This window comes from Solanum pennellii, chromosome 11 (genome assembly GCF_001406875.1).
Source record: "Solanum pennellii chromosome 11, SPENNV200".
Lineage (NCBI taxonomy): Eukaryota > Viridiplantae > Streptophyta > Magnoliopsida > Solanales > Solanaceae > Solanum > Solanum pennellii.
The window spans coordinates 63,410,310-63,425,837 of NC_028647.1; the positions used below are offsets into that span (position 1 = coordinate 63,410,310).

Here is a 15,528-nt window from a genome sequence, read left to right on the forward strand (position 1 = left end):
GGGGGGGGGGGGTGTCGTTGTATATTGCAAAAATGAACTCTAAATATTGTTGTTTAGCGGGATTTTGACATTTTTTGAAAATTCCCCTACCGAACAAATTCTTCGAAAAGCCCATTCTCTAAAATTGCCCAAAACAACAAATATGAACCACATCTTGTAGTGGCCCAATAATAGTAATTACTAATATTTCCCTTTCGATATATAGTTTTTTTTTCTTCTCTTCGTGATTTAGTGAGATTTTCTAAGAGTTTAAATTACTTTTAGTGATTTTCATGATATTTGATAAAGCTAAATAGCTTCTATTACCCAAAAATAAAAAAGGTATAACATCTTAAAGCCTTAGAAGAACAAAGAAAAAAGACATAAAGTGACACCTGAAGTTGGTTCGAAATTTTAAAAAGGCACCTAAACTATATAAGTGTTCTAGTACCCCACTAAACAATCATAAATTGATATTATTACATCATTTTTTGTCCACCTGGCATGGAGAGTGTATGCACTCTCTTAAAGAGCGTGAACAAATTAAAAAAACGAATATAATTTTATTTTTACAAGAACTTTACTATAAAATATATGTTTTTGTTTTTCTTATTATTTTAATTTTTTCTCCTTATTATTTTTTTCTTTTTCTTTCTTCCTTCTTCTTCAAAAATTCATTGTCATCTTCATTAACTTATCACTTTCAATGTCATTTTTTACCACAACTCCATTTCTCTTTTATTTTACTATTAGTTTAAGTCTCTTCAATTTTAAAATTATTTCTAGATATCTTAATATATTTCGAACAATGTGATAAATCCATTAGATTTCAAGATGATTAGTAGACATTATTTAGTTTTTTATCCAAATTCTGATTAAACTTTTTCAATTTTCGGAGAATTCTTATGCTTACAAAATATCATTTCTAGTTTTGAATTTATATGGAAATGAGATAAATTAAATGATGATACCTTCAAAATTTTGATCTTTCTTAGACTAATAATTAGTTTTATTATCAATATCTCTACAAAGTCTAAAAAATAGTATAATTTTAGAAAGTAAGAAATTTAATCAAATAAAAAAAAGAAAAGAGAAAGAAAATGGAGGGGCTCAACTTGATATAGGTGTGGGGTTAGGCGAGGATGAGAGGTGAAGAAGAAGAAATAAAGAAAGAAAATGGAGGGAGCTTGAAAATTGGGGTAGAAATGAATTAAAAATTGAAATAAAATTAAAATAAAAATAATAAAACTAAAATAAGTCAAAAAGTAAGAGAAAGAAATAAACAAAAACTTAAAATGAAAAAAAAAATATTTCAAATTGAATTAACACTTGTCAAACAATAATTAATGTGTGATTACACCTGCCATTTAAAATATGAAATTGATCCGAAAATAATGTAATAATATATGTTGGAATAGTTTAGGAGGGTAATAGGATATCTGCATAGTTAAAGTATCTTTTGAAAATTTGAATTAATTTCATGTGTCACTTTATGTCTTTTCTCGAGGAACAAACTTAAAGTTGGATAACCAATCATGAAGTTAACCTCTTCTTTTTTTTCCCTAAAAAAACATATCCAACTCAATTGACTTATTTACATTTCTATGAAATTGCAAGTATTGAACTTCTATGAATCTTATTTACATTTCAACTTCCAAATACTTTTTGTTGGACTACGATGTATTGTTCATTATAGCGAATTTTATTTAGATATTTAAATTATGATTTATTTTAATTGAACATTACAATAAAGTGTTTCTTCGAGACACTTTTGATTCAAATTTGAAAATTATCTTTTTTACTATATATTCTCAAATGTTTATTATGTAGTCACATAAAGTACGACACTTCCTTTAATTATAAATATTAATATCAATTGGAGCAAACATGATATTTTATGGCTTATTGAGACTAGTGAAGTGTAATTAAATAATGTTGCATATTTTCATTGGTCAACTTATTTACGTAATAAGTATTAGAAAATTCACTTAAAATCTTTTTCAAAATTTCAGCCAGAAAGATTTAACAAAAACATTTTATAATGTGTTTAAATACTTTATCAAAAATTGTAATAATTTAAATATTTAAGTGAAATTTATTAACAAATTTTAAGAGTTTATATTGGAAAATTTTCTCACGTAAGGTCCCCCTCGAGGTCCCCCTTGGATTCCAAATGCTTTTCAAAGAAAATAACAGGAAAGCCTCTTTTTTGTCTTTTCACGTTATTAATTCATCCCCTTTTCTCCTTATTCTCATTCCCTTTTAAATAGGTTTGGTAGAGATTAATAATGTAAAAATTAACGATATAAAGATTATTTTTTATTAAATGTTTGATATATAGTGTATATTTAAAATTTATTTAACATTTTAAGCCGATAAAATAACTTTACTATTATAAGAGTTAGTTTGAGGTTTTAACATTTAAATTTGCAAATGCTACTAATCTTTGAATTCTTATGCCACCTCCTACTCCATACATAATATTAAATTTTATTCATATAAGGAATAAATAAATAATTTATAATGTACCAAACGGCTCCTAAAAATAACTACACACACTTTCATATGAGAAGAAAACAATATGTTTCATAGGAAACTGACTTTTTTGTTTTATTCACTTTTTTAAAAATAATAATTTTCCTTGATGCTTCTCCTTGTCTCTTTCCTTGGGCTTCAAGTTCTAGGTAAAATTACATACACCTTCCAACTCAATTATTAGTTGATTTTGGTCCTTCACATAGTTTGGGTTAAATTAGTTTGACATATGTAATTTTAGTCCATAACATTATCAACAATTATGGAGTGGTGTATATGAAGTAACATCACAAATTTAGTTTATACATATTAAATTAAGTAGCGGAATGAATATAGTTGTGGTGCTACGATCTTTTTCTTTTGGGTGAGCACTTTGTGTGCACTAGGTAAATCCCCAATGTGTAATAGCCTACTATAAACCACACAGGAGATATAAACCGTACTAGGAAAGCTCTATGTGACAGGCTCGACTCAGAAGGCATTGAGGAGGGATCGATCCCAGGTCATCAGTGTGGATAACCACCCTCCAAACCAACTGAGTCATTCCAAAGGACTATTTCACCCTTAATATGTTAATTAAAGGTTTTAAATTTAAGCTTTAAAAGCGCCACCGTCAAATATGTTAGCAATGAGCGATCCCATACTCTGGACTCGAAGCATTGGGTGAGGAGAAAAAAGCAGCGGAATAAATAATAGTTATGAATTATGATGTGTTCATCAACATTTGAAAAGAATCTAAAAGTGCTTATTAAAATTTAAATATACTTAATGGAATATCAAAAATAATAGAATTAATATTTACTCCCAATTATTGAGAGATCAAAATTGCTTTTAGCACAAAAAGAAAAAAGAAAATCATTGTTCACTTTATAGCTAGCATTCTCTTTTTCCCTTTAATTTCCTTTTGACACACACATGTTGTGGAACTAAGTCAATGCATTAAGAAAAAGACTTCGTAATTCCTTTTGAAAGATCAAGAAAGAATTACAAAGCACCCAAAATAAAAATAAAATAAAGAACAAAGAAAATTCTTCAACCTAAAAGGAGGTGTGACATTTCAAGATTGCTATACCAATAAAGAAAAATTTTCGATCTTAGTCCGTAGTCTCTACATAAAGATATATACAAAGAATTCATATGAGAAGATAATAGGTAGGGTATCATCATCGAAATGAGATTCAATCTCTATCTCCCTTGTGGGATTCTTTTACGACACCAACTCAGTCATTTTTACGGATAAGTTTATACTATTGAAAATGTAACAACTTTAAAGGTGGACTTTTAAGAAATGACTTTGGTAAGCCATTACTTTACAGCTATACATACATATACACACAAAAAGTACAAAAAGTAATTAAACCCTAAAAAGGCCCAAAAGGCCAAAAAAGACTAATCTCACCGGCCCACATAAAGTAAACTTACTTCCCTTATCAGACCCGAAGTTTCCTACTTATTACCCAAAGCCCAATTGTCCTAAAAGCACATAAACTTTCATTTTAGTCTTATTTATAGGGAAAATTACACAATTTATTAATAAATTAATATCTTAATATAAAAGCACATGAACTTTCTTTAGTTTTTTTAGAACATATTTCATTTTTAACTTATTTTCTTTACAAGATAATTACTAATTAGTAAAAATCATGAGAGTTAGGACCTTCATATAGTTTCAATATATATTTGACAATTTCACCTAAACTATGTTGGATTGTTTATATGGAAATTATAAGAAAATTTAACTATGAGAATAATACATTTAAAAATAATAATTAATTTGCTATCACAAATTAAATTCAACTTATATACTTTAATTATTTTTTTTTAAAAAAAAAGCATGGTCAATGTTCTATTCAAGTTCTAAATTTTAAGAATACATTGAAACAATAATTTAAAGTTCCAATATTTTAGGGTTGGGCATAAACACCGGAAAACCGAAATACCGTATCGAACCGAATTTTTTTGGTATTTCGGTTTCGGTTTTCGGTTCGGTATTCGGTATATGTTTTTGTATTTTTCGGTATTTCGATATGTAATTTTGTGTTATTCGGTATTTCGAGTCACCGAAATATATTATATTATAATATGTATTTATATTATATTAATTATTAATATTAAATAATAAATATTATAATTTAAAATAAAAAATTTAAAAGTAAAAGACACTTTTTGATGTAACTATTTTTAGCCCATTTGATTGAAACAAATAAAAAAAATTGTAAATTTTTAATAACCCAACTAAGTAGGCCCATTAAAAAAACCGAAATAACAAAGACGAACCGAATTATTTCGGTTCGGTGTCCGGTACACATTGTACAAGAACCGAAAACCGAAAAAACTGAAAACCGAACTGAATTACCGAATGCCCACACCTACAATATTTTGTTTTAGAAAAATTTAAAAATTGAAATTATGATCGTGAATCGTAAATCGCGTTTTAAAATTAAATGAAATATCTTGGTAAATCTAACGAGGCTTAATATGTATAAAGCCCTTTTTTTTCCTCCATGCATAGAGTATAGTATCATGATAACATAACATGCATGTATACTTACGACATGATGACATCTCACACATTCCCATGACAGCTCACTATACCACACGGTCCACTCTCCACTTCTCTCGCACATACACATATACACACAACTACCCTTCTTCCTCCCCCCACCCCCCACCCCAAACACACTTCGATATAAATATTCTCACTACCCTTCACATTTTTCTACTCTGTTCTCAAATTTCATTTTCTACTTTCTAGAGTCCTCTTAGAATATCATCATTCATAATGGGTGAGGTAAGTACAAAAATGGTGATTCTAATGGCGTTTTTTGTTTTCCGGTGACTGATTTTGTTGATATTGTGTAGTTTATTTTGTTGTTGATTTGCAGAAGAAGAGTAAGAAGAATGAAGGAGGAGAGAAGAAAAGTAACAGTGGAGAAGTAGTGCAGAAGAAGGAAGGAGAGAAGAAGAACGATGGAAACTTAACTGTGGTTTTGAAATCGGATTTTCATTGTGAAGGTTGTGTTACTAAAGTTGTTAAAGCGATTAAAAGCGTTGGAGGTATTACTATTATGGCGTATTCCTTTGAATATTTTATAGAAATATGTGTAACTTGTTGTTGTTCTCCTTCTATTTGGTTGTGCTTTTGTTTCCATGTTTCTGCATTTTGATTTAATTGAACTAAAATGTGTTGTGCTATTTTTGTTGTTCTTCTATTTGGTAGTGTGCTTTGTTTCAATATTTCTTCATTTTGCTTTAATTGAACGGAAATTTGACATGTTATTGTTGTGGTTCTTCTATTTGATAGGGCTTTGTTTCAATGTTTCTGCATTTTGCTTGAATTGAATGAAAATTTGACATGTTATTGTTGTTATTCTTCTTCTATCCGCTAGTGCTTTGTTTCAATGTTTCTGCATTTTGCTTTAATTGTACTAAAATTGATATGTTAAATGTTGTTTTTCTTCTTCTTTTTGGTAGTGTTTTGTTTTAGTGTTTCTGCATTTTGCTTTAATTGAACAAAATTTGGCATGTTATTGTTGTTCTTTTGTTTGCCAGTGCCGTGTTTTCAATGTTTCTGCATTTTTGCTTTAATTGAACAAAAAATTGACAGTTGTGAATATTAATTGCTTGTTCTTCTTCTGTGTTGAAGTGTACTGTGTACTCTCTGAGTCAAAAGTTAATGGCAAATGAGCCTCCGCCTGCGTTTTTTTGCTTTTTCCAAGTTCTCTTATACATAATTATACTTACTCTCTGAAAAGGTGTGGAGAAAGTTACGTGCGATGCCGATTCGAAAAAGTTGACGGTTATCGGAAAAGTCGATCCGGTGATGTTAAAAGAGAAAGTTGAACAGAAAACACACAAAAATGTTGAACTTGTCTCGCCGGTACCAAAAAAGGACGGCAAAGGAAAAGGAGGCGGCGGTGGAGACTCCGCCGGCGGTGCAGGAGAAGAGAAGAAGAAGCAGAACAAGGAAAAGGACGCAAAGGAGAACAAAGGAGGAGAAGACAAAAAGACCAAAGAGAAAGAGGTACTGCAAAAACTACTGACAAATTGTCGCGTCGTCGTTTTGCTCGTCGTTATCATTCTGCTTCATTACTATCCATTGTTATTCTGATCCCTTTTTGTCCTTGCTTACGCACCTGGCGCATTTTAGCGTTTTCTGGCGTCTCATTCACCATTCAATTGTTCTTTTCAAATTCCCAGTATTATACAAAACAATAGAATTTTCTTCTGTTTCATTTGTCTCCGGAATAATCGGTAAAATCATGTGCGCCAAAATATCACATGCGTATTTTAGCAGTTTGTTCCCTGTATTGGCGCATCAGTTAACTGTTCATTTGTAAAATTTTGAATTTTCAAATAATTACGTGATTCTTACGTTTATCAGTTACGGCGATGATTAGTCAAAACTGACAATTACTGAATATTTAGATCTTTATTATTCATTTAATTCGTTCTTAATCATTTTTTTGAATTTCTCAACAGCCTCCAATCACCACAGCCGTGCTGAAGGTGCATCTCCATTGTCAAGGATGTGTACAGAAAATCTCCAAAATTGTCACCAAATGCAAAGGTAAGATTTGAAACTTCTTTTTTCCGTCGTTATTGTTTCTTGTACTTCCGTTACTTCTTTAATTGATATGTAGCGGTGTGATTGTGCAGGATATAAGGAAATGAAAATAGACAAGCAGAAGGATTTGGTGACAGTTACAGGGTCGATGAACACGAAAGAGCTGGTGGAGATGTTGAAGAAACATTTGAAGAAGGAAGTTGAAATAGTGCCGCAGAAGAAGGAAGGCGGCGGAGATAATAATAAGAAAGAGAAAGGCGGAGATAATAATAAGAAAGAGAAAGGTGGTGATGGTGGTGGTGAAAACGGAAAAGGTGGCAATGGTGGTGGTAAAGGGAAGGGAAAAGGCGGTGAAGGGAAGGTGAAGGATGAGGTAGGCGGCGGCGGCGGTGACGGAGGTTTTGGTGGTGGTGAGATGATTATGAATAGTAATGTAGGTAATGGTATGCAGATGATGCAGCAGCAAGTTCAATTTGGATATCCATACCCGTATATGTACGGGCCGGTTTATCCAGCTGACCAGTTTCAGAACCCGTACCCGGTATCAGTTCATGCTCCTCAGCTCTTTAGTGATGAGAACCCAAATGCTTGCAGTATTATGTGATGATAATCATGAGATTGGAAAAAAAATAATCAGATCTCTTTTTGCTAATTTTAGAGAAAATCAAAAGCTAAAAACTTGTAGATAAAGAGAAGAGGGCCTGGTGATAATTATTAAGTAGTACTAGTATTAATCATAAATATGTATGTAATTAGCTTCTAAAAATGGGTCATAATGTTCTAAAATTAGATAATGATTAGTAGTAGTAACTCTTTTAAGATGGCCTTTCCACTACTAGTTATGGCTTAGTCATGAATCTCTTTTGTTGTTTCAAATTTTTGTATGTCATAATTTAGTGAAGCCAATTTTTCTTGAATTTGAAGTTGGTGCATTCTATATATTACATGAATTTGAAGTTGGTGCATTCTATATATTACATCGATAGGGGTAAGATCTGTATATACGCTAATGTGTTAGTTGGTATAAAGGCAAATTTGTTAAAACAAGGAGTAGTGCATATACTTTTATCACTTTGTGAATAATGATGCAATTGAAAAAAGTAAGGTACTCATGGTTTACTCAGAATATTTTTGTATGATTAGGTCAACGAATGACTAAATTTGTAGGGTTAATGAAATCTTAAAATGTGATTCAATTATTCCTACACAAGTGAGATGACTAAAGTTGAAGTGGTAGAAAAATTATTTAAATTATTTTTGAAAGAAAAAGTTTTACTAGTTTTTTATTTGCTTTCTTATTGTATTCACTGCTCATAATGACAAAGACATAGGTCTAATCTAATAATAACAGCTGCCGCATTATTTTAGTGTATGATAAATAAAATAAATTAAGTTGGTATTTAATGGGATTCTTTAATTGACCAAATTGAGTATTAGTAGTAGTAAATAATTAAGAAAATCAAGCATTAGTTTTTGCCCCAATGTATACGGCGGAAAAAAAAACCAAAAAATAAATATATAGTTGCAATAACAAAGAGCTTTAAATATATTCCTAACCACTTTAATTTTTCAATCGATACTTTAATTATAATCTTTTTTAATTATAATGTATTGTTCGACTATTACTATTTGTTGAGGTTATCGTGTCTAATAATATGCGATGGAGAACATACCAATACAATAAAATTACTCTTTATTGTGTATTTGAATACTTAATCAAAATAAAATTTAAAATTACTATTTATTAATAATAAATGATCATTTAAGTGTAGTCTTAATGTTGCAAGTAATTGCAAAAATTAAGAATAGGTTTTTTTGCCGCATTGTCTACGGCGCAAAAAGAGTGAAACAATAATAATAATAATAATAATAATAATTATAATAAATATAAGTGGCCAAGTAGACAAAGACATTGACATGGCCCCGCTAAAAACCTAAAGGGAAAGTTTTGTACACTCTGTAAGTTGCAGTCTGTAGGGTTATATATCACCCACTTTTTCTAGTGGTGTGGTTGAACGAGTAGACACATGTGTTTTATATGATAAATTATATAAAATAAAATTGAATTGATTCGTATTATGTTTTTAAATTATATATATTTATTTATTTAATTTTATTTAAATTTAAATATTTATTTTATTTATATCAGAAGTTGAAGGTTATAAGTGATAATTGATGTCAAGTTAAATGATATTTTATGTATTGTTTTTCTTAATTATGCACATTAGTCTGAATTACATACTTCACCTGTTCATTTTTATTTGTCAGTATTTGACTCGATATACCAATTAAGAAAATAATTATTGTTTTATGTATTATCTATTAAACTGGTATTTAGTATTAGGTTTTGAAAAATGATTTGAGATGTAAGTATTTAATGCGGAGGGCAAAACATGATATGTTAAAAATAACAAGTGAAAATGAAAATTTATTTTAATAATAAGTGACAAGTAAAAGTGTTCGGAAAAAATAAGTATTGTTATAATCAATAAACAATCTTAAACCGATTTCGAATGACTATAAGATTTTATGCTTCCCTTTATTAAAATTAATGTGTATAACTAAAACAAATAACATGTTTTAACTAGTTAATTCATTTATATAATGAACATTTTAGACTCTTTTTCAAAGTTTGATTTTTAATAAACAGACTATCATTTTAAAACAAATCATAATTTAAACGTCTAAATAAAATTTATGTTCGACCCGACCCTAAGGCTAAGGGTACCTCTTCTTATTAATTAATTTAAAACAACTCATCGCCGTACAACAGACTCCACTAAAAGGACTTGTTCTTAATGATTTCGATTGAAAAAATACTTCTGCATTTACTCTTTTGTCTTCAATCAATTACTATAAAATATATAATTATTTGTGTAGTACTATTTGATAAATAAATAAAGTAGTACATTATTTTGAATTCAGACTGAACATTTTTATTTCAAATGGTGTACTTGTAACATATTTTTTTTTGGGTCCAAATTATATTAGGTATACATGCCAAAAATGAGAATTTCTGGATCAAAAATTGACTTGTTTAAAATGTTTTCGACTAGGTTAAACTAATTAAATTTAATTAAATTCATAAATATTGAGATGGCATATAATCAAGCACCATCAACATAATAACACTATTATATATTTTATATTCTCTTTTATTTATTTTCATCCTATTAAAAATTTAATTTTAACATCATATTTCATATTATTTCACGAGTGGAGTCTCGTTATTTAATTTTACTATTCTCAAAAAATCTTATATATAATTTGTTATAATAGAAGTTTATGATAATTTTATTTTATTTTCCTTTTGTCTTATGTATATAATATTATAATAACCATTTAATAAAAAATCTTTAAATATGAACATAAACAAAAAAGAAAGTAATAATTATAATTAATATTTTTTAAAAATTAAATACACAACAAATTATTTAAGACAGAGAAGTAACCGTCAGTTACGTTAATAATTGAAATTTCTGTTTAGTAATTATAGCATTGACTGTAAATTAATTAAAATTTGGTCAGCCTTGAAAAGAGCATAAGGATAAATGAATAATTATGTCGGCCTAGGAAAAAAAATAAAAAATAAAGCCTTTTTATTAATCTTAAATAGGAGTAATACTTATATTTACGTCCTAATCTATTTTTGGAACACTAATTATTTTCTTTTTATTTTGAAAATAATGATTAAATTTTTGAAGAATTTGAGGTTGAATTAAGTTTAAAAGAAATGAAAAAATCTTTTTAGCTAGAAAATTTAGCCAGATAATACTTATAAAACGAGTAATTGATTTTCTGATTTTTATAAAGTTAAATTTTTATATTAGTTAATCAACAATTAGATATTAGGTTATAGGTAGCATAATCCTAAATTTATACCAAAATTAAAATCTTAATCCTAATAATTAAAAAGCTCAAAAATTACAATGAATTTGACAAGTGCATTGTGTTAACTTAATATATTAGCATATAATAAAAAAAACTGTATTATATTTTCTAAATGAAATTTTCAAAAAAATATTATGTATGAACTCAAAAGTTGACCTTAATAAGTTGTACAATATCATATTGTTTTTAATTGAAGTTGATACGTGTAATTAAAGAATATGATATATTTTACTATATGATTAACTTAACTATCTAATCAATAATTGAGAACACACACAATCCAACTTCGAGAATATACATTTAGACACCTAATTGATTTGAGTCCGATAACTAAATACTTCAAACTTTAAGAATTATTTCCTCATCTCTATTATGTTTCGTGTACACCTAAAAATTACGTGACACATGAATATTGAAGGTGCCGAAAAGATCAATTTGTAAGTTGAATTGTTCAACTACGTGGAAACTAATTAAGGTGTCTAGATGTAAAAACACACAGTGGGAGTGTTGCGTTTTCAATTAACGAGAAGTTAATTAGAATACTTATTTATTTTTTCTGTCCTAGTTTTATATAACACATTTTTTTAATCGATATAAAAAAATGATATATTTTTATATGTAGAAATAATCTGATATCAAAATATCAATTTTATCTTCAATGATGTGACTTATAGCCAAACAAACATCTATATAACTTATTATAAATCATATATTTCCAATCTCTTTTTTATTTAAAACTCTATTAAATCAAATAATATCAAATAAATTAAAATATAAGACACGGAATATATATATATATTTTTTATGAGAATGATGAACCATTATTTGTCTACTAAGCCAATTTCTCGAAGAGCCCCATTGTCCCACGTTGTATGTAGTACCATAATAATTAACGTAGTAGTAGTAGCCTAGTAGGAAACACATAATTATTCATGATGTGTATCAAATCATCATCATACTTTATACAAATTTCAATGGCATGTAAAAAAATTTCGAAAGATAAGTATTCCTCACGTGTAATATTAGTTTGTGAGTTCGAATTACTTAAAAAATAAAATAAAATAATGTGGTCAATAAATTAAGACTGTCTCATTTTTTATCAAAAGTTTTGATTTTGTGATTCGATATAAATTTTTAAATATAAGGAACACTTTCATTGGGTGAGGTTATTGTATTACGAATTTGAGTAAGTCGCACCTTAATATAAATATCGAACGATTTTTTTTTTTAAATAGCGAGATATAAAGCCACAGTTCAGATTTTAGTACTATTTGTCCATAAAATATAAATTGAAGAGTTTGGCTGAGAAACTTTTTCGTTTCCAATTTGTTGTATGATTTTGACATTTGAATTAATGTTCGATGAATTTTAAATTTTTGTTAAAAAGTATGAATATTAATATTTTATTTATTTATTTTTACTTGTCACTTATTTTTAATTATCAGTTTTTACTTAGTCACCTCTTTTTCTTATATATTGAGAAAAAAATAATTAACTTTTTTTTTTTGGCATATTTTACCCTTAAAATACTTATTTTTTCCCAATCATTTACTAAGACATAGTATTAAATAATATTTAATAAGAATAATTTAATAAATATATTAATAATTATCTTCTTAATGAATAGATAAAATTAGATAGTAACAAATAAAAATTTACGGAGAGTAGGTCTTATGATGAGTTGATTGAATAAAAATGACTGCAATTAATATTCTACCAACTCAAAATGACTTCATGACTTGGTTGGTACTTTCCAAGCTAATTGTTTAATTAAAAAAAAGGCTTAAGTCATTTACGACTCTTTAAAGTTATCCACATATTTCACTTAAACACTTCAACATATTCATTTTCCTATTAGACACTTTAACCTTAAAAAATAAATACCTATCAAACATTTTTCTGACACCTAGTTAAAAAATAAAGTGCGTGCAACACACACGCAGTTGATGTGGCAAAATAACAAATTAAACTAGGACATGTGGCATTTTAGTTTAATTATCTTAAATAAATGAAATTAAAATACAAAAAACTCTAACTCTAAAAAATAAAAGAGTTTCAACCAAGAAAAAAAAATGACAAATCCACCTCACCCCACCCACCCAAACCTCCCCCTTCTTCTCTATCCCTTGAAGATAACCCTTCCACCATCGTTGTTGTTCATCTAAAAAAAAATTTGAGATTTTAACATATACTAACTACGAATTTTTCATGTTTATTTTTCTTTATCCCGTCTTAAGAAATAAAACGACCATATGATAGGTTAATGGTAGAGATTGTGGTATAAATTTGAAGTCTAGAAGTGTTTAATAGGTACAAGTCTTAGTTAAGGTGTCTAAGTAAATTATACGGACAACTTTAAAGGGCTGCGTATGACTTAAGCCTAAAAAATTAAAACAAATCTTCATGGACACCTTCAAATCCAATCACTCCAAATAAATATGACTAGAAAAATATAGTAATGAAAGGGGTATGCTTCTAATTTTATTTTTTTTGTAAACTACTCCATTTAAAATATATATTATCTCAATATCATGTGTATATAATTTAAAAGAAATATTATAGATAGGTGTCAATTATTATATATCATTTGAGAAATCGATTTTTTCTGCATATATAAAAATAATCATTTTATAAAATATCTTAACCAACCAAACATAAAAAAATTAGACATGATTGTTTTCCTTTTAAAAAAAAAAACAAGTAATTCAAAATAGTGCTTGGTTATAAAGAATTTTATAAAGTAAATTTCAAGTTTAATAAATGATTTTTAGAATTTTTTAATATCACTTTTTTTTTCTATGTTCAAATGCATATTTAATACTTGGAAATTTCAATCTCAAATATGGAATATTTTGATTAGATTCCATAGACCATAGGCATGTGGAATTTTGAATGTGGGACTTGTATGTATTTTTAAGAGATGTGATGATTACTTAAGGCCATGCCCATGTGTATTCAAGATTTGGAAGGAGATTGAATAATAAATATATATTTGAATATAAGACATGAAAAGGCATGAAAAATTATGAGCCTCTCAATTATCCTAAAGTCCCCATGCCAAAGTTTGAATAAAGAGAAGAAAAAAAGAAAGAAAAAGAGGAAAGAAAAGAAAAAGACAAGGGAAAAAAGCTTCATAAGGGTGAAAGTAGGTGATTAGTAAAAGAGGGTAACTTTTCTTTATTATTAGATGATATAATATAAAGAATTCTTTATATTATCATATTAAGTAAAGGATATTTAAAAGTATTGTTTTTTTTAAATATTAGATATGTAAATCTTGAAAATGAGATTTGTATATTTTTATTTTAGTCCTTTTAATATTTGACAGAGCTGGTTTGATACGAAATTAATTGAAATGTGTGTTTTCGATACTATCGAATATAAAGTAATAATATGCACGAGCTTATTGTAAGAAATATTGTAAGTTTTTGTACATAAATCTTAAAGTTTCACGTACTTTTTTCTAAATTTGATATGTGTTTAAAAATATTACAGATAAAACAAAACGCCCAATCCAATATATATTAAATACTATTCAAGCGCTTATTTTATTTAGCCTCGAGAAATATTTTTGTGTGGTGGTGGTGGGTGGTGGTTAATTACACCCCAATATGGTATTTGATTACTATGTTATTATGTCATGCTTGATGATGAAATCAAATAATTGACAACTTGAGCATTTAAATTCCATTGAAAAAGTTTCCAAAAATATGTACAAGTATAATTGATAGAAGAAGACAAAATTGATATCAATTGACTTAATTAAGTAACATTTTAATCAATCTTTACATGATCTATATAGTCCAATTCAAAGTTGAAAAAAATGTAGTTTCCTTTATATTTACAACTTCCATTATTGAAAATGGGGTACTATATACAAAAGTTGTATGGTGTTGGAGTTTCCATTCATTTGACTTGGTGGAATACAATAGTTAGCCATCAAAAAGGACTTAGAATGAGTGTAGTACTTCCATAAAAACACGTTCCAATGTTTGATGCTCTTAAAACTCATTATGTTTTAGATTCACGTCGTGTAAGATTTGATACAAAAGGAGAAATATTCGGGTGATTTATATAAATAGAATCTATGGTTGTTACTATTTATATAGAAAAATTATGCAGAATAACAAATATTTAGCCTATATTAGGTGTATTATAGTGATTTGTATAATTCGGTTGATTTGTAGAAATCTAGAAAAATTTATATTGTTTAATTCCTGATTATTTAAATCAAAATTTTTGTATCAAAATTTTTGTATGTGTTTACCCCAGCTATTTGTAAACAATTTACTGAAAATTCATAAAATACCTATTTATATATTGACAAGAAAAATATACAAATGGAGTTTTAAAAAATTCCTAAAGGTATAAGTTATGGGTGTGCACTATTTGGATTAAACCGAAAAATCAAACCGAATTCTAATTTGGATTGGTTTTTTGGATTCTTTATTTGGTTTTGAATTTATAATTTACTTTGTTTTTTTTTATTTGGTTTCGATTTTAGAAAAACGAAAATCAAAAAACCGGAAAAACCAAATTTTATATATATATATATA

The 15,528-nt window shown here is 27.7% G+C and overlaps 1 protein-coding gene across 1 annotated transcript; it reads left to right on the forward strand.

Annotated features, from left to right (window-relative positions):
* The first annotated feature begins 5,168 nt into the window (after nt 1-5,168).
* Nucleotides 5,169-8,013, forward strand: LOC107002883 (heavy metal-associated isoprenylated plant protein 3-like). Its single transcript, XM_015201079.2, has 5 exons — nt 5,169-5,305; nt 5,400-5,571; nt 6,270-6,538; nt 6,997-7,084; nt 7,174-8,013. Exons 1-5 carry the CDS (start codon nt 5,297-5,299, stop codon nt 7,683-7,685), a joined length of 1,050 nt encoding a protein of 349 aa, XP_015056565.1. The 5' UTR covers nt 5,169-5,296; the 3' UTR covers nt 7,686-8,013.
* Nucleotides 8,014-15,528: the final 7,515 nt, after the last annotated feature.

What these genes read in the sequence shown, in the direction of transcription:
- LOC107002883 (XM_015201079.2), top strand. An exon ending in AGCGATTAAAAGCGTTGGAG is followed by an intron (nt 5,572 to 6,269) that starts GTATTACTATTA and finishes CTCTCTGAAAAG; the next exon opens with GTGTGGAGAAAGTTACGTGC. An exon ending in AAAAGACCAAAGAGAAAGAG is followed by an intron (nt 6,539 to 6,996) that starts GTACTGCAAAAA and finishes ATTTCTCAACAG; the next exon opens with CCTCCAATCACCACAGCCGT.